Genomic DNA, 24993 nt, shown 5'->3' on the forward strand with positions numbered 1-24993 from the left:
AGTTAACATTAATACGGAGTAATAAACAAGGATTATTAATATCGCGTGCCAATAAAGTATGCCTGATGTAAAATCGGGGATCATTCTGCTTGTCCCGAGAAATATACGATCCTACCTCGGCAGCCGGCAATTATGCAAGTCTATAAATTAATTGCACTAAAAGAAGACACCCCCCCGGTAATTAGCGATTTATTTTCCGCATCGAGGAAACGTGTTCGTCGTATTAACCTTTTCCGAGTCAAACCCGTTCTTCTGGCTTTCCGCTTGGCGATCTATCCATGCTGCGGATTCCGTTTTACCGTGTATCCGTCGCGGTATCACCTTGGAAAACCACAATTACTCGTTGAAAGAAATATCCTTTCTTCGCGCTTGACGCGAAGAAAGGACACTTCTTTCGATAAGTAACAGTTTGTATGTAAAAAAAAGCGTTATGCGTAATCGATTGAAAGATCTCTATCGTCAATCTCTATCTCATGGACTCTCGATCTTTTTGCTCCCTCTCCGTCGAACAACATCGAGATAGATGACACAAGAATCCTCGATGACATAAGAAATAATATATGTTAATGGGACTGCACGTCTCTGACAACGTAATAAAATTGGCATAAACTTCTTGTACGCTACGATGCAATTTGCGTTTGTCAAGCGTATGCATTGATATAATACCGCGAATGCATCGATTGAAATCGGCTGTGCGTTTTGTTCGGTCACACGCGTTACACGCGCGAAGCGTATCAGTGTCACAAGAAACGGCCGTGCAAGTATGTAGGACGGTTGATCGATCGCCGTGAAAAGATTTAATGGGCGTCAATTAAGGAAAGGATTTACCTCGGTCGGCTCTTTCGTAGGCGCGTTTCATCACAGGAAGTGCACCTGCCGCGCGACTTTTTAATTCGTCGTCCTACCATAAGCTCTTCGATGCGTCACGCGGATTCACCGTCGGAATTAGAAAGTCATCGATGTGCTGCAGGCAAAAAGAAAAAGAGGAAGAGAGAGACGCTCTTTCAGATTCGTCACTCTTTTTCTCTCATCAGATTCCCCGAGCTTTCTTATACCGTGTGTAATTAATAATGACTGAAACTTAAACGCCTCTTTTTAAGAATTTTATAAAAAAAAAGAAAGTAAAGAATATCATAAGGAAAGTAAAGAAAAAGGGAGACAAAGAAAGACGAATATTGAATCGTAATTGCGTGACATGTTACCGTTCGTGATTTTTAATGCGTACGACGGTGCTTACAAGATACGACATGTAATGGTACATTGGAGTAATTAAACGGCGTACCCGCCGCTGTTCATTAAACCGCGATAGCATAAGTTACGATACTATAAATTAACGAACATAAGTAACGCGCGCGATCGCTCACACGCGGACACGCGAGAGCCATTCGAATTAACTCGTTAGATTATGCGCCATAGAAATAATCCGCCCGCGAGATTCCTTGGATTATTTATGGATCGGTAACGAAAATCTTATATAATAGAATTCGCATTTACAATAGTAATTGAATAGCTGAGGGAGCTCGTTGCCCTGTGGGCATATGAATAAATATGCATGGACAGTATGAATTATTATAATTGATCGATTGTTGCATGACGTAGGACGATTAGGCTTACAGGGTTTGTATTAAAGTACCTCTTATTATCTATATCATCTTTATAAGTTGTCTATAAAATGTCAAAGAGAAATAGTCAATGTAATTAACATTTCGTTTATACTGATTTAGCAAACATTTAGTGGCAATTTATTTTTTTTAATTTTCGGCGTCTCAAGTTTCATAAAGTTAGTCCGACTTCGGTGTCGAGTATCTAATACTGACACTAATTCCTATGGCGAATTCGGGTAACTTATTGAAGAGACTTATGGAAGCAAGGGACAAATTAAGTTGCACGGCAGTGATATTTTCGTGATTACGCTTATTGTTGGTGCAAAATGTAATTTTGTTTATCACGTAAGTTGAATTAAAACGGTGTACAAAATCTGTTAACGTAGTCATAATTATGGCTACAATTCTTGCATAAAGATCAGATTAACAAAATCCCGTTATCGCAGGCGATTTAACTCTGAACGCACTACGTGCAATTCATTAGTGCGCGCACTACACGCGCAAGATCTCTATCTACATCCGATTTGCGCGCGCGAGAAAGTTGCTTTACAAGAATCGCACGTTTTTCATCGCTCGGAGCGTGCATCGCGAAGTCATTTCGCGCGTGGAGCGATATGGATATCCGCAAAAATTCTTGCAACCGACCAACGAACGATACGCGTGGGTGATACAACTCATGCCTGATCTCTTTTTTTTTCTCTCTCTCTCCCTCCCTCTCCCTTTGTCTTTCTCCTCTCCTTTTCTTCTCGTTTGTCGTTCTCTCTAAACGAATACACCGATAATAATCCGTATCGCTAGGTTGGGTCGTGTTACGTAAGCCGTGACGGCCTTGCATTATAGCATCATAACCATTCATCCTGTCCGTTCACCTGCAATGCGCCACACAATTTGTCCCGAGCGATATGCGTGTATAGATATACGCAAAGATATGTAATATCCCAATCATTGTGTTTTTTTTCTCAACATGAACATTAGTGAATCAGAAAACTGTCTGAGAAAACGGTTACTTCTTCCAATATCGATGCACCGATATTGCTTTGTCATCGTAAGCGATTGAATGGCTATGTGAGCTGATTTTAAATGAAAAATACGAAAATAGGCGCTATCCATCATCAACTAGTAAAATTTATGTTTTAATATTAATATTGTCTTTCTAAGTTAGTTTTTTTCAAGATGCTTTGAATTAATAGCTTTTGAGGATTAATGACGTGAAAAATATTTCGAAAAAATTGATTCTGAAATTGATAAATAATTAACAGAAACTGTATATTTTTTTAAGATACCTTAGATATTTGAATGTGTATACGATTTGTCAATAGCACTGTAGCTCGAATAGCACTGTCTCGAAGCATTGCTCTATGCTGACAAAAAAGTTGCAGTTATTCCAAATTATTCGGGTAACGCAAAGGAAATTCTACGAACTGTAAAATCAATCTATTGGTTCTCTATCACCACCAGATTTCCATTGTTCAACGCTGCTTCGTCTTTCTGGGAATATTTCTACTTGAATGAGAATTCAATGAACGGGAAATACGAGGATTTATGTTTCATACAAATCTTGATTTCATATATATAATTTTCAGATTTTAATCAAATAGAATTGTCAAACATTGACTCGTGGATATTTTTATTTAAATTTTGTATGTAAATAATCGTAAATGACACTTAAAAAAAATTTAAGGCTATCTTAATTTGTGAAATCAGTAAAAGGGGAACGTAGTCAACAAAGGAAATGGAAAGCTGCATATTAAAGAATCGATGCGTCACTTTTGCAAAACGGGAACGAAATCGCGTGGTTTAATTCGAGCTACAGTGTATTCGCAAACCGGAAACGCGTAGCCTACAAACTCAGTAGCTCGTAGACAATTGGTCTGTCGCAAAACGGTCGAGGACGGCGAAAGAGGTCGGCCGAAGATGGCGATTGTGTCCCAGATCCTATCCCGACTTACGATTGTCAACACTCGATCGGGAAATTGGCGCCTAATAATTCGAGATCGCGATGCAATTACGTAATCAATCGATATTTCTCTCGCGATCGATTTTTGGTGCTTGTTACGAGTCGCTAATGTCGCCATTAGTCTCGCTGCCATAACATATTTGCCGGTTAAACGGACAACAAGCCGGATCCGCTTAATAAACGCTATAAATTTCGCCTGTCGCCGCGCTAACGTGCGTTAACGGCCATTAGAAAATCGTCGTCGAACCGGTTGCATTATCGTCATTGATACTTTCGTCATTCCGTAATAAACGAAGAATCGCACATTACGCAAACATAGTCGCGCGTCGCGATACGCCCGTTTCAATAACTTCTAATGACGATTTGCCCATTTGTTACGACGGATGAGTCTCGTGAGACTCTCGTCGAGTCGTCACTCGAAGTAAATCCTTTGTCATAAAGTTTCTTTCTAAATGTATATCTCACATGAGAAACACGTGATTATGTTAACACGTGTGCTTCGCGTTTTCTTTTTGAAGCAGCAACAGATCACATGCTTTTCTCTTTCTCCGGTTTCACGGATTATAACTGTACGGGTTATTAACCATTGCAATGTCTGAAAGTATAAAATTTACAATGCTTAAAGAAATTTCTTGAATCTATTTCTGTACCTTGGCGCAAAAAAATTGTATATCATTCGAACTTTTAAACAATTTCACTCGTCACACGTTAGACAAAGTTTATAGGCTATTTCTTCGTTCTGATATATCGGCGATTCGTTTCTCTATATAAAAGATGACCGTTTCTGCCTACATTTCGATCCACCGCGCAATTAATGCGACGCGTTAATGATACGCGAATGACGCCGAGTTAATACCTCGTATAATTGATTCTTAAAATAGCGTTTGGAACGGGTTCTCCTCGACGGCCGGTGCAGAGCGATAACGCAATCGACGGAGTAAATAAATCTGCGTGCCGAGCCCTGCAGTGTGCCATTAGGGTCGAGTCACCGATTGGTTGCGTCAAGGCGTTCGTCGTAAAGTCGACGAAATCCTGCCCCGTTAACGTGCCTCTTAATTGCAAATCGTTCCGTGTGTTTGCCGCTTACGCGTATACCGGTCCGGTGCTCGTCGCGAATTGTCAAACTACTCTACGCACGAGTAGCTCACAGCGGCGTAGTTCGAGCCGACTTTTATCCTTTCGTGTTTCTCGGCCGCTTTGCGCTATTGCGTGTTGCGTTGCGCTAAAGGCGCCAGACAGATCCATGTTTGGCTGTCTTATTATCTAATTATCCCAAGTTTACGCCACGTCGTAAGTGGAAAAATGTTTGTCTGCAATGTTCTTCTGCGAGTTTTCACGAAAGAAGAAAATTTTATTTCGCGCAGCCAGTGCCAAATGCAATTTTTGGAAGGCTCTTTTTTTTGCACAAGTTAGAACAATCGTAATTTCAGATTGTTAAAAAGATCTTGAAAAAATTGTCAGACGTTTTTTTCGATGTTTTCGTGAAAAAAAATTTGACGTCCACGACTCGTGACACACACGTAGCTTGTTAATTATCGAACGGTACGGTTGCCACGCGATGCGACTGGATTCGTTAACTGACTTTGCGACCTGATTAAATATTTGGAAGGAGAGACAACGTGACGTAAGTGGAAGCTCACAATCGACGTCAGCCGGAACGCCCTCGGAATTCGCAATGGGACGCTCGTTCGCGATGATTTACCGAGCCAACGTTGTTTCCTTCCACGAAGACCCCGTCCAAACATCGAATTTTTTCAATTCCGTCTTATGTAACGCGCCAATTTGTCAATCGTCGATTGGAATCGAACTTGCAAGATAAGACGCTTGGCGTCGTCGGAGACACACGGGCCGGGATTTTTAATGCATAACAATTCGAGGCCACGAAATTCGAGGGACGAAATCGATCGACTTTTTATGATAATTATTAAGAGGTAGATGAGGTAATAAACTTGTTATGATATGACAACTTAATGCAGTTTTTATATTGGAATTTCTGAGAATATTCATCTCGAAAAGAATAATTTAAATTTGGAATATTTTTTGTTCGGCACGTTTTTTTTCTTTTTTTACATAATACGCGACAAAATTATAAAAGTGTTTTATTAACATATTTTCACGCTAAATATATCCCGTCCGGTTCTATCGCATAAAATGTAAATATCTTTATTTACGTTTTACACGATACGACAGTTTCTCCGTAAAATTTGCAGCTATGCGGCCACGTGCAACGTATGTCACAACTACTGTACGGATATTATGTCTTCTCGCCACGAACATATTTGCGTTTGGCGCAACGTAACGTTCTGCGCAATGGATTATTTAACACCTCGAGATACGACGAGTAAAAAGAAAAAAAAAAAGTTCGCGTCGTCTTACATCATCGAGAAAATTCCGCCCGCGACAGTCGCAAACGGCCGCGCCAGGTATGCCTGTTAATTTATCGTGCGGTCCGTATAAATCGTCCCGCTGGAAAAGTGTCACTGGCACTCGCGGTAAGAAAACGCAGCGTGTTCGCTCCCCAGTGGTCCGTGACCAAGAATTTTACACGACGAAGCCGTGTTGTATTACAACGGCTACGAACGCGAGCGGAACGACGTGATACCGATAAATAAATTTTTTTATCGCCACGAGTGTCAAAAGCATGCTGCTGAATATAGGCAATCGGCTGACATACAAGAAGTCTCTAAGCTCTTACCAGGAAATCTTCAAGAGCTTGTTAGCTGGAAATATGAGATAACTCGACGCAAATTTGGCACATAACGTTGTCTTCGGCCAGTCAAAATTTTATATAATACGAAGTGATATTTTACGCAATTTGCCGACATCCTCGATAATGTTTGTCTTTGAATATAAACGATCTTGCTCATCAGAATTCCTGTAAGGATTAAAGCGCGTATACTAAACGCGGACATGGTTTCCCAACTGTCCGAATAATTTGTCTGACATGTATAGGTTGAATTTCAAAGAGTCGTAACTGATTGTAAATACGAACATGTACATGATGCTTGGATCTGGGTCGATCTTGGGAACCAGTAAAACACGTTCTTGAAGTTAGATTGAATCTCCCATAGACATCCTGTATATTTAAGGTGATCCGGCTCGGCGATAAGGGAGAGTGATCGATAGCGTGGCCGGTTTAATGTCCGTTGCAGAGAAAATTCCGATCTTTGAATTATTGAGAAGAGGTTCAACGTATAACCGACTTATTTATTATTATTATTGATAAACAAACGCGATTACTGAAGTACCGGTGGCGGTGTCAAGATAGAGCAGAAATTTAACAGAGCTAGTAGAAACACTGAAAATTGAAAAATTATTGGCAGAAACCGAGCTAAATTTTTATACAAAACGAGTTATGAGGTAATTCGTTGCATGTTCGAAATAAAAATATAAGAATAGGAAGCACGGTGAGTTAAAGAGGTAGCAAGAAAAAAGTATTTCTCAGCTTGCACGGGAAACCGTAGCTATCTCTTGAAAATCTAAGAGGTAGCACTCTTCTCGCGGCTCGCTTCTCCTCGCGATAAACATAACCAATTGCTGAGCACGTTTGGACAATTCCTCATCGAGCTGTACAAAAATAACAATGAGATGGAACACCTTCCGCGCCACCGCTGCTGCTGGGTCAAGAAGCAAACGGAACACCCTGGGAGTCGTAAATCGCGGCCTCGATGACTCGATAAGCGCGTGCACGCGCGAATAAAAGCGCCGATCGGCGATCATCGATACCCCCGGCTAATAATCACTTCCGGCGGGGAATATCGGCGCGCTCATTGATAAATGATTACGTCAGTGACGTCACGGGCTACGGTGGGTGGCCACCTGGTGAACGCCCAAGGACACGTGTGTTCGCATGTGTATCGGCGCGAGATTTGCGGCTGCGATACCGCCACGCCGGACCGACCGCGATCAATATGAAGCGAAAGCTGCTGCACACACTGCACGACGACGACGCGTCGTTCTGTGACAACACCACGCCGGCGGATCGATCGATCTGTCGGCTTATCGGCTGATCTGATCGATAACGCGCGCGGGAGGAGAGAAAAGGAGTCGCGGCTATCGCGATCGGTTCATCGATCTCGGGCGTGTACCTACACAGCGGGACAATAAATAGTCAACGACGCCGACGGGGACGTCACTCCGCGACGGTGTTGAGGAATTGAATCGGTCAGTGGGAGAAGGACCTCGTGTGTACGCTACCAGATGGTTTTCCAACTTCTTGCCAACGTTATATTCAGTATCGTTGTACGTGTAAAAATAACTCGCGTCGCCTTGCATGCAGAGTTCTATTTCTCGCAACGTATCTAAAATTGAGTGCTATTTTTAATAATTTTACAATTAATCCACATTACGAAACATTTGTTTCTTAAATATATGCTTGATTTAAGATCTCAATAAAGTTATAAGGAATTATAATACAATCGATAGCGTATTTTTTAAACGAAAATTACATCTAAAATTTATTTTGTCACTTAAAAAATTCAAAATAAAAGTCGGATTTTCTTGTTTTCCTTTTTTAACACTTTCAACATATAGTTACGTGTTCTTCACTCAACAAATACGTCCGATGGATTTTCTCCATATTTTGATTTGACCAATTGAGGAGCTCCTGAATTAAAATGGAATTTTTTCTTTCTTAATTAAGCCATAAAAGTGTGTTTTTGTTTCGAGAAAATTAAATGAGACTGCGCAATCATCGTAACGATCGCAAATACGAGGACGTACTCCACGGATATAAATTTTTGCGCAATTTTTTTTTATAGAAATAATTTTACTTAATTGTTTGACGATGAAGAGGTTCGCATCTTGCACGTCTCGCATATCTCTTTCTTCCAGTTGAACTCGCCAACACGAACTTGACGTTTCGAAAGTTTTCGTCCGAGATAAGGGAGAAGAAGTCACGCGCGTCTTTTTTTCCCTCGCATTTATGTCCGAAAGGTGAAACGATGAGCTCATTTCATAATAAGGGACATTCTTTGAATGTTGAAGAATTGTGGACTTTAATGCACGCAATTATCTCTGCTTTCTAATTCGAGCGCTTGCGAGACGCTCGCGAAAACGATCCCTTTCGCCGTACTGGTTATCAAGTAAATAACCCGCCCTTTCTGGAATTTATGAGACTTTACGAGACTTTCAAATGTCAAGAGTGTCAAGAGTATAAATGAAGAAATTAGGCACTTGCGAGAGGTAAAATTTGTGAAATGATTTCTTAATGATTTTTTAAAACTCCGTCTTGACGAAGATGATTATGTTATTCCGTAGATTTTTGTAGAAATACACCTATTTAAGAAATACACCTATGGAAGAAAATAGCTAATAATAACAAGTTATAACTTTAAAGACTCGTGTTACGTGAATAAACTGACGTTATGTTCACAACGTGCGAACCGGCCAACAAAATCGCGACGCGCGACCTTTCCTTCATTACGCCGCGAGCAGGAGCGACTTTCTCGTGAGGAAAAGCAAGGTTTCCCGAGCTGGTAATTGATCTTACACGAGCGACTCTGCGTTTTTGTTCAATGTGACTCAGCGAGCGATCGTCGCTGAAAGCGACTCGAGAGACGAAGTCGAGCGGTTTTACCTGCTCTTCGCGGCCTTGTTAACGAAACGATGGACATCCACTGGAACCCATCTTGGCACGACTTCCGAGAATTTTGTTTCGCTCCTACTAATTATCGGAGGCATTCTATATTCTCTCTCCTTTCGGCTCGGCGATATTTCTCTTCGCGAAACAATGCAGTGGACAAACCATTGGGTTTTGTTTCGGAAGATCGTGGTGTTTCAAAGAAAAGAAAAATTCAACCGATACAACACTTTTACTTTGTAGTTTATGATCGAATCTAAAAATACATCAGCTATGTCTTTTTTTTAGTTAAAGAATGTATTCGTCGAAGTGTGTAAGCAGAGGAAAAGAATTCAATGCTGAAAATAGTGTGCGATTTATGTTTCGTACTAAAATTTTCAGAGATTTTATATTTGATCGAAAGAAAATATTAATTGTACACATGCTATAAGAAGAAAATAAATATACTTTTTCCACTCGAACCCTTCCTCTGTGTTAGAAAAAAATTTAGTTCAACATTTTAATGTTATGAATATTTCGGAGAAAAAATGTTAAAGAAGCAATAAAATTTATATCTTTCCGTTTTTGATAATATGCGCGTTAAATATGATATTGCATTACAATCTGCGATTATTGCTTGCTTCCAGGTTCGCGATATCGTAGAGGAGTGCACGTGCCCGACACAGTTTCCGATGATCCATGTGGCTGAGGGCAAGTATCGGATCGGCGACACTAAGGTCACGATCTACGTCCGAGTTCTGCGTAGTCACGTGATGGTGCGTGTCGGCGGTGGATGGGATACCCTCAGCCACTATTTGGAGAAACACGATCCATGTCGATGCAGAAATTGTGAGTATATTGCGCCTGCTTTATCAAGGAGCTCTATTCTAACGAAAATTTAACGACCAATATTTTATTACTTTTTTTTTCAGCACACCGCTCGATGGTCTCGGCGAAGCTCATTCAAAAAGCAGGTGGATCCTTCGATTTAGGCAACGCGCAGGTGCATTACGAACGGTGACTATCTCTCCTCTTTTTTATGATTTTTTTGCGATTCCTCTTAATTATACATTTATTTATTATCGCTTTTATTATTAAAGTTATATCCATTAGAAATTCATTTTTGGCCATATCTGATGCTATCTTGCACGAATATGTTTGAAGCTAATTTTAAATATTTAAATAACCGAACTTTTATCATTTCGAAATTATTACTTGATATTCAATGCTAATTATATACGATCATGACTATCGCCTATCGATGCGCCTATCACGTACATTTTGAATGTAAATACCATCCAGTTTGTAAATCTGATGTTGCATTAGCTACGGTGCCTCTGAGCTATGGACATTCTATCGCAAGTCACTCTGCGCACTATAGGGTAGTAAAATACATAGATGCGAAAATAGGCGTTGTGTGTATACATTACGTAGCTTACAGTACCGTCCATAAGTGCATTAAATTTACATGAAAGAGAAATAGCGTTTTTTTTTGTCAAAGCAGATTATACCGTATTGTATATTGTATCTCTTCCGACTCTTACGAGAAATAAGCGCGAAGTACGTTTACTTAACGCGTGACGATTTTTCCCATAAATCTTCCCGATCTTATCTTAAGTTGGCGCGAACTTACGGGCGGTACTGTACACGTCGTGACATTTCGTCGCCATCGCGGAAACTGAAAATTCCCCGTTGCACACACCCGGTCAACACGACCCGATAACGACCGACATCAATTCCGCCGTAACGCTCGGTCATTGTTTCCGCCACCAGATCATCACCTCCGAGAACCCGACGGAGTTCCGCGTCGAGCGTCGGCTCGGTGCAGAATCTACAATCGGCGCAGCTGCACGCACCACCCAGAAGCATTTCCAGCAATCGCTCGCGATCGCCCACACCTCACCGGCCGACAGCCGGCAGCAAGCAGCAACATCAGCAGCAATCGTGCGACGAGCAGAAGAAACGCTCGAGAAGTCCCACGCCGCATAGAAAATTGCTGGTGAGCCCGAATCATCAGACCGACTTGGCGAAGCAGAGATCAAGGTCGCCGACGCCTAGGGCGAATCTGAGATCGAGAAGCCCGACACCGCGGAAGAACACAGATTCGTCCAGAAGAAATGCCAACGAGGAGGCGCGGTCGCCAACGTATCATGGAAAATCACAGGAAAGCGGTCGAGTAAGTTTACGTTTCATTTTACGAAAGAAATGTTTTTCGAAGTAGTACCCGGATGTACAATAATTTCTAGAACAAACAACATTTTCTAAATATTTTAGTTACATTAACATCTCGCGAAATTTTATGATAATTTCTTCGCGTTGCTCATAATTTTTCAAGCGGAAGATACAATTGGATTTTTTTTTCGACTGTTTAGGAGAGCGGTCTCAAGGTGCCGGGCGAGTTCACGAAACGATACATCGTGGAGGGCGGCGTGGCACGTCGAGCCGTTGAGAAGGACGACACACCGAAGTACGAACCGTCCATCTATAATTACAAGTGCAGCGAGGACTCGAGCAGCAGCCGCAGCCCGACGCCAAGCAAGGAGGAGCAGCCGGCCCTCGAGACATTCGGCAAAGACACTACGGCGAACACCCAGAAGTCACCGCACGGTGACGGAGAGCACTCGGACAATTGCAGCGAGGTGTCCGACGAGGGTTACCGTAGTCTCGGTGCCGTCCAGTCGTCCACCGCCAACGGGAATTCCGCCAGCACGCAGGGCTCGCCCACGGTTGCCGATTGTCAAAGTAAGTGGACGCTGTACACATATCCTCTCGTTATCGCGTTTCGCACGGGATTTAATCGGAAACCGCTGCTCCGCGTTTCGCAACAGCGAAAGTAAAACATTCGTCCTTTTATGTATATTCGAGACACGACACCGTCTTATCCAAAATGATAAAATCGATCATTTCTGTTCGAGGAGATTGATAAGGTCTCGCGACGTTCGTTTTCGTTGTTCGAGTGAATACGGTGATCAGACGTGAGTGCCCGGCGTTTGGACGTGCACTCGCCATCAGTGAGCGAGTCATCGAAATTAATAAGAGTGTAGAGGGACAAAAAGGAGGAAAGAAAGAGAAAGAGAGATGGATGCACGCCGCGCTCGACGAACAAACGCGCATTGTGCGGCGAACGAGGAGGCGATGTCGCGTGTCGGGGCGAGGGACGAAAAAAAAACTCGGGCGATGTGAATCGACAGATTAAATTCGATTAGGCGGCGGAGGGGTGTGGGGGTGCTTTGTACGCGAAAATAGAGAGAGAACGAGATCGCGCGCGCGCGCGCTCGCGAGCGGAATTTAATACTTCGCCGCGTGCGCGACGCGACGTTTATCTCCGCCTGTCGATCTTGCGGGTATATCGACAACGACGAATTAATTCGCCTGTAAAGGCGGCGCTTTACGCGCGACGGTAGATAGAAGGCGATAAATTTTCTTTGTCAAGAGGAAAGAAAGAGATATATAATATGCACAGAGAAAGTTGCTTTGCATGAGAAAAAAAAGATAATAAAAATGAAAATAAAATCTTGGAAATTGATCGATCTTTTGTGCATTTAAACCGTGTCAGGTTGTTTCTAATAGGGCAATGCTACAGTCATAATGGAAAGATTTATTTACATGAATTCCTCGCTTCTTCAATTAACTTATCTTTCTCATAACCTTTTGCTAAGGCCATTTATAAATATAATGATGCGTCTATTTAAGAAATGTCTTTAGAGATTTTATCATAGATAATAGTAAATCAATATGTAAATATATCGTGATTTGTTAAAGGTTTTTTCTTAGGATCTAAAACAATTTGTTATTATCGTTTCTCAAACTATAAAGAAATATTTCTATAACAAGCAGAAATTGTAAAGATCCGAGAATTCCCGTTGGTCCATACGGTCCGTAAACTTAAATGAGCTGGTAAAAGCTATCTTACGATCCCGCGCGATGAAAGTCTAGTTTGCATCTCTAGCTCGATCGAACTGTCGCATAAATCCCACGCGATTTACATACAATGTGCACAAATTATTGAGAATTTATACGAATCTACGCACACGTACGCGCGTACGTTTTGCTGTTTGAACGTCTCGCATTAATTACATGCCGTTGACGTGGGATCGAGTGGGCCTTTATCGATTCATCGAGACCATCTTGTCAATCGCGAACGTGACTAAGACCTCGACACACGAGATTCGATAGGAGCTCATGATGATCGTGTCTCGCGTATGCTCGAACACGCGAGGACATCGTCGAATTACCTCGGACTCTCTACGAATCGTCCACGGGTGCCTGACCCGACATCATTTGGACCACCCCGCGGACGATTAATATTCAAAATACACGAGTATGCAGAGCACGTTATAAAACCCGTGCTCCGCCTGGGCCGGGCTGACATTTAGCCGGTGCTACGACCGCCGATTATACGAGGGATCGCTCGAAGCGTGGGCGATCTCCAACAACCTGTCCTCGCAACAATCGCCGCCGGTCGATCCTCGATAACACTCTCGTCGTACGCTCTCGCCTTGAACACACGCGAGCGTTCGTGTACTCAGGGCACTCGACTCACTTGACGCGGTTGACGCATTGCCGCAAGTGGAAAAAGTTCGCGGCGGCCAGCCGCGGCGCCGACTCGCTTCGATCGTCCCGATGCTTTTCCTCGTATCGAGTTCCATAGACTGGGACGACTCTAACTTAACCCGCTGACCTGGACATTCATAGAGAGTGACGCAAAAACAACTTTTTTAAAGGAAAAACTTACTAAACTTTAATTCAAAACGTCGCGATGCATATAACAGGATGTTTGTTTTTGACTTGAAATTACATGTTTGTAACTAGTTAAAATCTCTAAATTTATTTAAGATTAGTGTAAAGTATATTCAAGTTATTTGTTCTACTTTATTATTATAACCTCTTGTTTTATTGAACGTACAATCATAATGTCTAATTTTATTATTTACAAACTCGACCACGTCTCTTTTTATCGGTTATCGTATTTAAAGATTGATATCTAAACACTCATGCAATTAACAGAAAACAATTATTTGCTTATTGTTAGATAAGACAGATATTTAAATAGGATATCTAGAATCATACTAGATATGACGATACTAATATGTATGACTCTTTGCAAACAAATAAAACTTGATAAAATAACTGTAAAAAAATCATACTCTGATTATAAAGACTATTGTGTAATTTTACATTGTTATATATATATATATATATATATATTTATTTATTTATTTATTGTAGATTTATATATTTTATATTTATTTACTTTATCTAAATTTCCTCTTATTAATATTCTTTTTTTTATGTCTTTTCTTCAGTAATTTTTCTATCTACAAATAATTTATTTAAAAATTAAAATAAACTTCCTGTGTTGTGTCATTTCTAACTTATTATTATTATATGGTCGAGATAAACTTTCGCGTTACATTCCGCGAGAAATGAAAGGACCGTTCGGAGGCATTCAACAAATGTTTTGAAATTGAAATTTTTTTAGAAACCAAGATATATATATATAAATACGAGCTTTAGCTTTCGCTGTCCTGTTTTATCTATATCAAATATATAAGTGGATCTAGTTATCCTTATTTTTTTTGTTACAGATTAGATCGTATCTTAATCCTACTTTTCTTAAAGTGTTTATTGCACTATCACTCAAAAGTATGTGTTTATGAGAGTATACAATGTGTAAATGTATGTAAATATCCGTAATGTATTGAGCCTCGGGTCCGTGGGTTCGCTAAGCCCAAATGATTGTGCGGATCAGTCATCCCTGCGGGATTTTATTGAGATTTACGCGAAACTGCCGGAGGCGACCTCTGATGACTTGTTCATTTACATCGGTATCTTTAATTTATGCGACGATGCTAGAGCGCGTGTATATGTTTTGAAAAGGTGTATCGAGGCAGTTGACTTATTTTAGCGGCAATGAGATATGCACGCAATGTGTTCTCTGATGCGCGTCAGCACGTTCGCGATAACCGAGCGTTTCGCTTCGGTTTCGAAGGAGATCCGCGTTCACTCGGGCGAGAGAACTTCTCCTTGGTATTCGAGAGTAAAAACAAAATCGCGCGACGATTAAGACAAACCTTAGGCGAGACAACCGTGAAAGTATATTAAGACTGCAGCTACGAAATATTTTTCGTGGACGCTTAAAGGATTAAATTAATTGTTGAATTAAATTGTGTTGGAAAGTCGCTTGAAAAATTTATAATTTATCATCCAGTTAAGTGGTGGGTGGCGTTCAATAATTACATGCTATAGATATATACTTTCAATAAATCAAGTCTTATCAAGAAATAAAATTCGAAAAGATTGAAAAAAGATTGGAAGTTATAAGAAAGTGTATCTTATGAGTTGATTTTAAAGAATGCTCATTTGTCACATCGTACAGCAAGTATTGTTGAGAATGGGGTCTGGTAACGATGTGCAATTTTTTAAGGCAGCAAAAAAAATTTCACGATTTCACTGAATTCGTTCCAACGTTTCTGAGCGTGTCGTCGTCATCTGACAACATTCAACTTACGTTACTTTGCGAAATTATTTTGCGTTTTTAAATAATATAAAAATACAAGGCTGCTAATTTCTTTCTTGTTACGTTATTTTTTGTTACTAAAATTATAAATATAAATATATATATATATATATATATATATTTATAAATAAAAAAATTTTTTAAATCAATTTTTTCTGATTATTGTGCTTTTCTGACTAGTGGAGTTTTTTATAGATCATAGATAAGGTCACTCTTAAAAGCGAATCTTTTTTGTGAAAATAAAATTGTAGCTCATATGATACAAATGAAAGATTCATACGAAATCTATAATTTTCTCGTTATGAACCATAAATCCCGTAAATTATGTACTTATTTTTCTTATATACGTCTTATATGATATCGAACAGATACCGTGATATCAAACCTAATATTAACTGCATTTAGCAAGAACGTCAACGCAAGTTTCTACAACAAATTCAGTTTGTAATTCATTTGCGTAATTTTAATAACAAGCTCCAAGGATTCGTTAGATCGATGAAGGTTGAATCCGGTTTGACCAGCAGCGTGTTACTAGGACGAGATCTCGAAATAGATTTTCGATTCTCTGATTTTAATTACAAGTTACATTCGCATGAATATACGAATGCGCTCGCCGTAGCTCAACAATCTGTAACCGGACGCGTTAATATTTATACGAACGTTTTTGCATTTGCGTTGGTTTGCTGACCGAATTAAAAAATGCAAAGTGTTATCGAGAATCTGATCGACTCTTCTAAACTAACAAAGATTAAACGTGATCGACGGACCGTATTTCGGGATGTCATTCCTTTCTTTTAGAATCAGCGAAGAAGGTGATTACCATTTCCCACGATTACCATTTTCCCGTATTTGTACGTTTGTTTCTGACAGAATCGACGCCATTCTGCCTGTCCTCGCGTGACATCGATACATGAATTTAAAAATCTAATTTCTCTTCTTCGTCGAAGAATGGAAACTTTCTCTGTGGTTTAGACGTGGGTGCGTACAAAATGTGCGAAAATGAAATGTGGGACAAAATGCGACGTGGTGACATCATCTTATGAGAGAAACACGAAAGTCAATTTTAATTTTATAAAGCAATATCAAGATATAAGTTTTCATTAATAAGTCCAATTTTTTTGCGAAAAATATGCAAATTTTGTTTAAAAAAATTGCAATGTAATTCTGTTTATCACTGTTTCTCTTTCAGCGATAGATAGAATTATGTTCATGCAATAAATGTGCTCTTGACAATAAGAATTTTATATGTAACTTATGTTACGATATTAAAAGAGTCAACGTTAATAATAGTAAACACGCACATACACCTATATATGTAGAATATATATGATCAATAATTATTATATTATATAATACGACCTAAATCATGTGAAGTCAGCGGAACATAACGGTGACATCTATATAAAATTTTAAATAAGAAGTTACGTAAATATTATGTAGAAAATTCCAAGCTCGTATTACATAAAGCAGTAAAATTTATGGTAATCATTCCTGTAAGTCCCGATAAAAGATTTCATTTGCCTTTACTTCGCAGGTGCGTCGTTCTTGTCGATGCAAATCGCAAGGACCAACACTTTGAATTGTGTCAGGGACTCCTTTATCTTGCCCATGTTAAATGTGCTAAACGCATAGATCGATCAATTTAATATTTTTCGACTTCTAAGCCACACGTGTTTGTGAAAACTGACACTTTGTGGTAAAAAAAAAAAAAAAAAAAATTAGCTCAGTCCCAAATACGATTATCATGCATGTATATTCGTCATCAAAAATGTCGCTATAATGACGTGCTAATAGGTTGCTACACGGAAACGACGAGATGGAATACTAATTATAAAATTATGTAACATTTAGTTATATAATTCATGGTTTCTAGTTTTTAAATGATAGAAGCAGACTTTTTTTGTCAAGATGTTGTGATTAATAAATCATTTCCTTCAAACTCATTAATTTTAATATATATAGACATTACAATTAGTAATAAATTCGTGATAGTAATAGCAAATTATAAAAGTAATAATACTATGAATATTTTCGTTATGTAAGAGCAATAAAAATATCATTAACTTGTCAGGAAATATATGTATAATAAATTCCGTTTTATTACTTTTACATTTATATAGTACGTGCTAAAATTATTATAGATACATAATTACGTTTAATATATGCATATTAAATTTTATATTTATTCTATTTTTTTATAACGCCAGAGAGATAATTATCAAGTTTGATATTTATCTCTGGAAAATTGTGTCTTTCGCGAACGTTTCAATATCATTTTTTATGTATTCGAAGATTATTTGAGTTTTACTAATGATTCATGATTAAATTTCGGATATTCAGCGTAAACACGCGTCTTTCCTTTTCTTGTTTCAGAGCAACCTCCGAAAGCGGAACCCGAGGAGAGATCTGGCGTGGAGACTGACAGCATCGAGACCGGATTGCGCAAGGTAGTTCGGAAAGATAGGCTAATGAGTCCCTTACGAGTCTCGTCCCCATCCAGGAGCGCGGCGTCCTCATCGACAGGCGACAGAACTCCCCGCGCCGGCTCCATCGCGCGAGAGAACAGTAACTTATCTAAGGCATCGTCCGGCAGTAAGACACCTAAGGATAGCAATTCCAGTCCGGAAGGTAGCCCGTTGAACCGAGGAGGCTCGATTCGCAGTAAATCTAACGGAAGCTATGGAACGCTGCGAAAGTCAACGGCAACCGGAAGCAAGATATTGTCACCGATAAGCACACCCAAGTTCTCCAAAGCGCCAATCGGTAGTAGCGCCACATGGAACGGTCGACAGACCAGGCGGCGAGCCAGCATCCAAACGGACACCTTTTTGGATCCGAGATCCACGCCGACCACGTGCGCTACGACGCCGAGCTTCTCACGGAAGAGTCCGGGTAGACAGAGCCTACAATCTCGGCCAAGCCCGAACTTTGGTGTCCAATATGACAGAAACGGTAGGAGGATCCGGACCGCTACGGGCACCACTTCTCTTCAATCGTCGCCAACTAAGGTGACGAATCCTCTGCTCGACCAGATCCTGCAGAAACTGGGAGATTTGAAAGACGAGCGTCAGATGGTACAGAAGCTGCAGGGCCTCTTGAGGGACTACCAGACCAGCGATGCTACCGCAGATATGGACTTTGCTAAAATGTGGGTGGATAGTAACGGGGCGATGACGGTGCCCCAGGACGTTCACGTATCGGTCACCCCAAGAAAGGACCCGAAACCTCAGGAAGGATGTTCGAGGATACCGGTACCTCGTGCCCTCTCCTATAAGAGACCCATGTCTGTGGCGTCGGACAGCGTTTGAGGGTGGTTCTTCCCCTTCGACCACGAGGATCCAAATATACCAGGTAGCCTTCGCGTGTTAGGCTAAGTTAGACTGATCGAGTAGGTGCTAACGTCAATGAGAGTAGCCTAGCGCGCGCGCGTAAGTAATTGCGCTTTTCGTCGTGCTTGATTCTTGATTCGATTTGACAAATAAGGTAGGACGTCTTGATCACAGCTAGGATAGCTGTATGTTTTATAATTGGATTGTTTAATGAAAAGGTATTCGAGAGATGCAAAAATCCTATAATTTATAGATTTGTAGAAGTAAAGAATTAAAAAAAAAAAGAACGGGAATATATGATGACTGAGTTTTCTTGCATGCCGATTAATAAAATAAAATTTTTATTTTTTTACAGCGTATTGCAAAATATCTTTGGTCAATATTAAAAATAGAATATTAAAAATAAATTTTAAATTATATTTGATTTAATTATATAATTTAATTATATAATTTAAATTGAATATAATTCATTATTGTCATTGCAAGTAGTTCGATGCTTAGAATGTTGCTTTCTATTTTTGCTCTTCGCCAATACCTTCAACGACTATCATCGCAGATCGAAAACGTCCGACCAGAGAGTAACTTAACGGGCCTTAACGGTACGGGGTCAATCAGTTAGTAGTTCTTAGTAGTCACGTATCGGGGTGGTGCTTAGATGGTGCTGAAGAATGAAACGGTGTTTACGATAGTAAGAATGAAGTGAAAAAGAAAGAGACAGAGACAGAAAGAAGGATGATCGACTTGGAAATTCGTCGCGCGAACGAGTTTTCAGTTGATCTGTGCGAAATCAAAAGTGAGCAATTAGCTAGGTTTACATTAATGACTTCCTAATGGATTCATTTCCACACATTTAACTGCATCTCGCATGCTTATCGATTACTGGCCTTAAAATAATAATCTCCTTATTAAACTATAATGTAAAATTTTCTTAAAACAAAAATTATTTACCGTATTGTTAAGAATTGTTGAGAATTTGTGCATCAAAGATTCTGATAATTTTTTTTTTAAATTTTACAGTCTTTTACATAACGTATCGAAGAGAAGCATTTTAAGAATTAATGACTGCCCATCTCTAAGATTAAACGAGAAATTTGAACAATTGTTAAAAAAAACCGTAGCAATTGCACGCTCAATTGTTTTTTATCGTTCCCGAGATATCCATAACGTCTAATTTTTATTTAAAGAATTATATAGTTTATCGGATATATTTATCAAAGATGATTTATTACACGTTAACGAGCTCGCTGAAAGAGAAGGAAATAATGGAAGAGAACGAGAGAGAGATAAACGAGAAGGCATTGAAGATCGAATATGAAAAAAATCAAACGAACTTCCCCCTCCTCCCCTTCCCCTTCCTCACCCTCCTTAATGTGGAGCAGACTGCATTGTGTAGATAGCGACGTGTGTCGTCGGACGAATGCCATTCCAGTGTTTAACTGTTTTTTATACCAAACGCAAGCGTAGCGCCAAGTTTTTTACCAAGTGTCTTAGTAACAAATTAAGGCGGAGAGAAAAAGGTTTATTTTGTCGACGAATAGCATGGAAGAGGGATATTTTTCACGATGTGTACTAGTAGACGGTTGTATACGACAGCCGCGGGTAAGAGCATTTTCGATATTCGGACGATGATGTCGTCGGACTTTTCTCCGTTCGTTTCCGCCGGATCTTTCAGAAAAGTCTTTAATCGTCTTTAATCGTCTGCTAGATGTACGTTACAGTAGTCGATCACTGTAGGAAATGCGCGAGAATTGAGACGAGTATCCCGATACAGCGGGGATTAGCCGCGACGGATTCGAGCCGTCTTGCCTTATTCGGAATTCGAGCGATTTCCTATGTGTGTTTCTATGCGTATAAACGACGTGTGTCGTACTTTCTACGCGCGTATATACGCAAGCCAACGTTACATGTAAATATCTCTGCGAACATTTTTTCGGCGACAAATCTTTTATCCGGCTTATAACTATTAAATTGATCTCTAGTCTGTAGATGGCCATTGTGTGTACCACTTAGTTCGCTTTGAAAGGGCTCGCGGTGATGTCCGCACGATAAATGTACACACATACGCATAACGAATGGTCGGGGAAACACGGCGGGCTTACTGCAAACTGGAGTTCGGTGCTGCGCGAACAAGGCGTTCCATCTTTTGTAAATATAATGAATGCGTTGTTAGAAAGCATATCTTCGTTTTTTAAGTGTAAAATACGTTCTACTAAGTTAAGCTGACTTAACCCTTCGATAATCATCGTCGCGATTAACGCGGGTTATCTGTTGCGTCTCGTTAATTTACGAAAAAGACAAAAAAAAGCCGTATTTTTATATTTGGACTTCTCGATACGTAGGGCACTAGCGTAGTGTGCGGAAAATTCTTTGGACGCTATATTGTGAGAATCAAAAGTCGCTTAAATAGTAATGCAAGTATGTCGATGTTACGTGGCGTACACATATGTTATAAAAGTTCTTCGCATTTTTTTTTTACGGAGAATTGAGTATCCGTCACTGAAGGGTTAAGTATACGAGATAATGAATACCGAACATCGTTCTCAGCGAAAATCAGAAGTAGCCGAACACTGGAGAGATTCGTATCGTATGCGCGGGTAAATATGAGATATTTGCGTTGATTTTGCCCACAAAGAGATTACACGTTTCTTAATCCGTCTTTCTTGAGAGCATCGATTTTTTAGATTTCAATCGATATTATCGTTATTTGTATATTTTCCAATCTTGAGAAACGGAACGAATACACATGGTACAACAAATAAAAAAAAAAAAATATTCATATATTGGAAACGGTTACATTTGTCTGTATATTGAAGATGTCATATCGCGGGATGGAGAAATGCAGCGTCGCAATGAAATCTCGAGTACCCGCGCAACGACATTCAATAATGCAATACGACACGATCGATCCGAGACGATCACTCAAAATGCGGTCCCTGCATTTTCGCGAAAATTGCGCTCGGCTAAGTTTCGCTTTTCTTAAGAGTCATAGCATCGTAACAGCGTATCCGGACGATTTGGTAATAAGAGAAATATTACTCGTTTCCTCGTTACAGCGCGCAATACCTTAGGCGCCGGATGGCTAATCCTTAGTCCTAAGCTTTTGTAACCCCAGCGATTTCACGGCCGTGCGTTAACGATTAAGCAATATCGATGATTATCCCAATATTAATATGATTATTGCAGCTATCGCTATGATGACGACGATTACTATTAGTATTATTATTATGATTATTATCATCAAGAGGATAATGAAGATTAATTGCTATTATTATTATATGCAACGTTGCCTATGTTACATTATTTTATCTACGAACAGTTATAAATTGACCAAAAACTATATAAAAAGATTAATAAAAGGCCTTAACAGAGAGAAACATCAATCGTTATCTATTTTAATTTCCTTTCCTTCAATTTCCCTTTCAGTCGAATTATGAGATCTCACGATACTGCATTGTCACAACAGAGGACTATACAGTATACATAATAGCTTCAATGAAATATCATTACTGAATCATATCTTTTTCGCATAAAAATTCAATCTCTATGATATAATTTATTTATGCTTTTTAAAAAAATAATTAATCCAGAATGACACATTGTAAAATAGAACTTTCAATAGTTGATAGTACAAAAATTGATCGTATTTTCCGGGTTTTTTTCCACGATAACGGCGAGAGAGTATGCGGAGCCCGTTATGAGGTCCAGTACCACACGGACGGGCGGCCTTGCCGCATATGGCGAGACGACTCTCCTCGAGAGTACCAACAATGGTGTATACGAGAGATGTATGTGTGCCCGTGTGCGTGCATCAGCATGCACACACGCCTCCCTTCGAGTCCGAGTGCGCGCGAATCTCGGAAGGAGCCATTTTTTTGAAACGTCCAGCCGTCGTGCGAGAGATTTACGATCGGCCGTAGTAGCCTCGATAATAACAGCGACGATTGGGTCGGAGTTTATAGGTATTAGCATAAAAGCCGCGAGAGCGCTCGTACGTATTTTCTCTGGTCAACGAGAGTTCTTCCTTTCGTCAATTTCAAAGTGATTTTGATCCTCTTTGAAAGAAAAAAAAAAAGAGAATATTCGAGATAACCGAGAAGAATCTCCCTAACTTTTTATTTGAGAATTTAAATTGAATGTATCTATCCGAACATTTCAAAATAAACTATTTGAAATTATAATAGTCATAATAATACATGTATAAGTAAAAGTATTACTTGTAATTATATTATCAATGTTTATATCACAATTATTAAAATATTTGCTAACTGTCAATGATGAATCTTTACGTACGTTATTTTGTCATTTCCACGCAATAGTATTATAATTTGCCACTATACACAAGTCTTATTAATGCTAATTGGCAATCACGTGACATAATTAATGAACCGAGGATCGTTAAATTTTGGTGTCGCATAAAAGTCATATTCAAACTTACGTCTCATTTATTTTTACTTTAAGAGAAAAGGTATTTATAGATTACATGAGCGAGTGCGCCGAGAGATATTTACTTTTGGTGGATAACATTCGTACTTTTTCTATATCAGGAATTCAATTGCAAACTCGCCTTGCGCCCGAGCATAACAATTTTATGGCGAATTTTATATCAACCATAAATATTACGTAACAAATAGATATGATAGTCGTAAAGTCCAGGTGGAGACAGAGGATTTAACGGGCAAATATGCGTAGAAACGAGATCTGGCAGAAAAATTGGACGACTGACTGCAAGCGATAACACTGGTACCGGTTCAGCTGTTCGATCGTGATTAACGCCGATAGACCGGGTATCGCGCGCTTTGTCGTTACCCCCCCGAGTAAGCCGCAGAGAAGGAAACGCGATTTGTCAACGTGTGGAATTTTAACGGGCGCCTCTCTTAGTGAGGCCAGCACGCCTTCGGTATTATGTTTCGCTTTTTTTTTCGCTTTGGTTGTAATATAACGTTTACGTCGCGGTGAAAGTACTCCCACGCTCTCACGCTGATGACCTTACCTCATCCAAATTTGCGCCACGATTTTATTGCTGGCGAACACGCGGATTGCGTATAAATAGAACGCGCCGCTCACGCACACGTACGCGCGCGTGCATCTCGCCGTAAGGAGAATTATTTACGTGACGACGCGTGAGCAAATCTTAATTCTCAACAAGAAAGAATGGCTCGAGTGCGTCGCAGCATCTCGGGAGCGCGTTACATTTTGTATAAAAATCAAATGTGGAAAAAGATCCTTGTGCCCGCGAAGGACGTGCAGTAAAATGCATCGTAAAATATTGTTAAACATGCTACACTGAAGAAATATGCATCTCAAGCATGTCACATTCGCGTCCGTGTGAGAAAAAGATATATATATATACATGTATTAAAGGAAAACGAGATTAATCGGTATCAATGTCACTACTTTCCGAGATTTTTATTCTGTAAAACAAATATTTGCAAAGTGGAAATTATAGCCGCAAGTACTGGTAGATACGATTTCACTAATAGAGTTAGTATAAAATTAGCAATGTGTATTTTAATTACCGATACTTGTGCAGATATGTATGCAAATACGAGAGACGTACGAGTATATTTATATATAGAAACGGATATACTAGGCAACACATAATATTGTCTGAATTGATTTGTCACGCTACGTCTCTTGCTCACTCTCTTGTCGTGTCATATGCATCTGCGGTAAGGAACGAATGTAACGCGTGGTACATGAAGCGCTAATGGCGCGTCTCGATATGATCAAATTTATACGATTAGCTATCCGATAAATAATCGAAGGTGGGCGAAATAGGCAGATTACGTGTGGAACGTAAGGCGCATATTAATGGGACGTATTAAATATTTTTTTAATGGCTGATGTGAGTGGTCGCGGACGTGAAGAGAGTGGTCGCGGACGTGAAGATACTCAAACACTTGCGGTTTCGGGAAATGTCGTAATCGCGACTTCTTCTCGGCTTTTAGCCCACGTGGATAAAGCGGCAAGTCGCTCTTTTGTTTATTTAGATAAAGAGGCTCGGACTTATGTAATGTGGATAA

General features: G+C 39.8%; 1 protein-coding gene across 1 annotated transcript in view; it reads left to right on the forward strand.

Moving 5' to 3' along the window:
* Positions 1-22344, forward strand: part of LOC105197829 (GAS2-like protein pickled eggs) — a 62623-nt gene extending 40279 nt beyond the window's left edge. Inside the window, exons 4-8 of the mRNA XM_011164385.3 lie at positions 9769-9970; positions 10054-10138; positions 10895-11297; positions 11494-11863; positions 18015-22344. Of these exons, the coding sequence (XP_011162687.2) occupies positions 9769-9970; positions 10054-10138; positions 10895-11297; positions 11494-11863; positions 18015-18949 (1995 nt within the window). The 3' untranslated portion in view covers positions 18950-22344. The remainder of the gene's footprint in view (positions 1-9768; positions 9971-10053; positions 10139-10894; positions 11298-11493; positions 11864-18014) is intronic.
* The last annotated feature ends 2649 nt before the right edge of the window (positions 22345-24993 follow it).

Source organism: Solenopsis invicta, chromosome 10 (assembly GCF_016802725.1).
Source record: "Solenopsis invicta isolate M01_SB chromosome 10, UNIL_Sinv_3.0, whole genome shotgun sequence".
In the NCBI taxonomy this organism is placed as follows: Eukaryota; Metazoa; Arthropoda; class Insecta; order Hymenoptera; family Formicidae; genus Solenopsis; species Solenopsis invicta.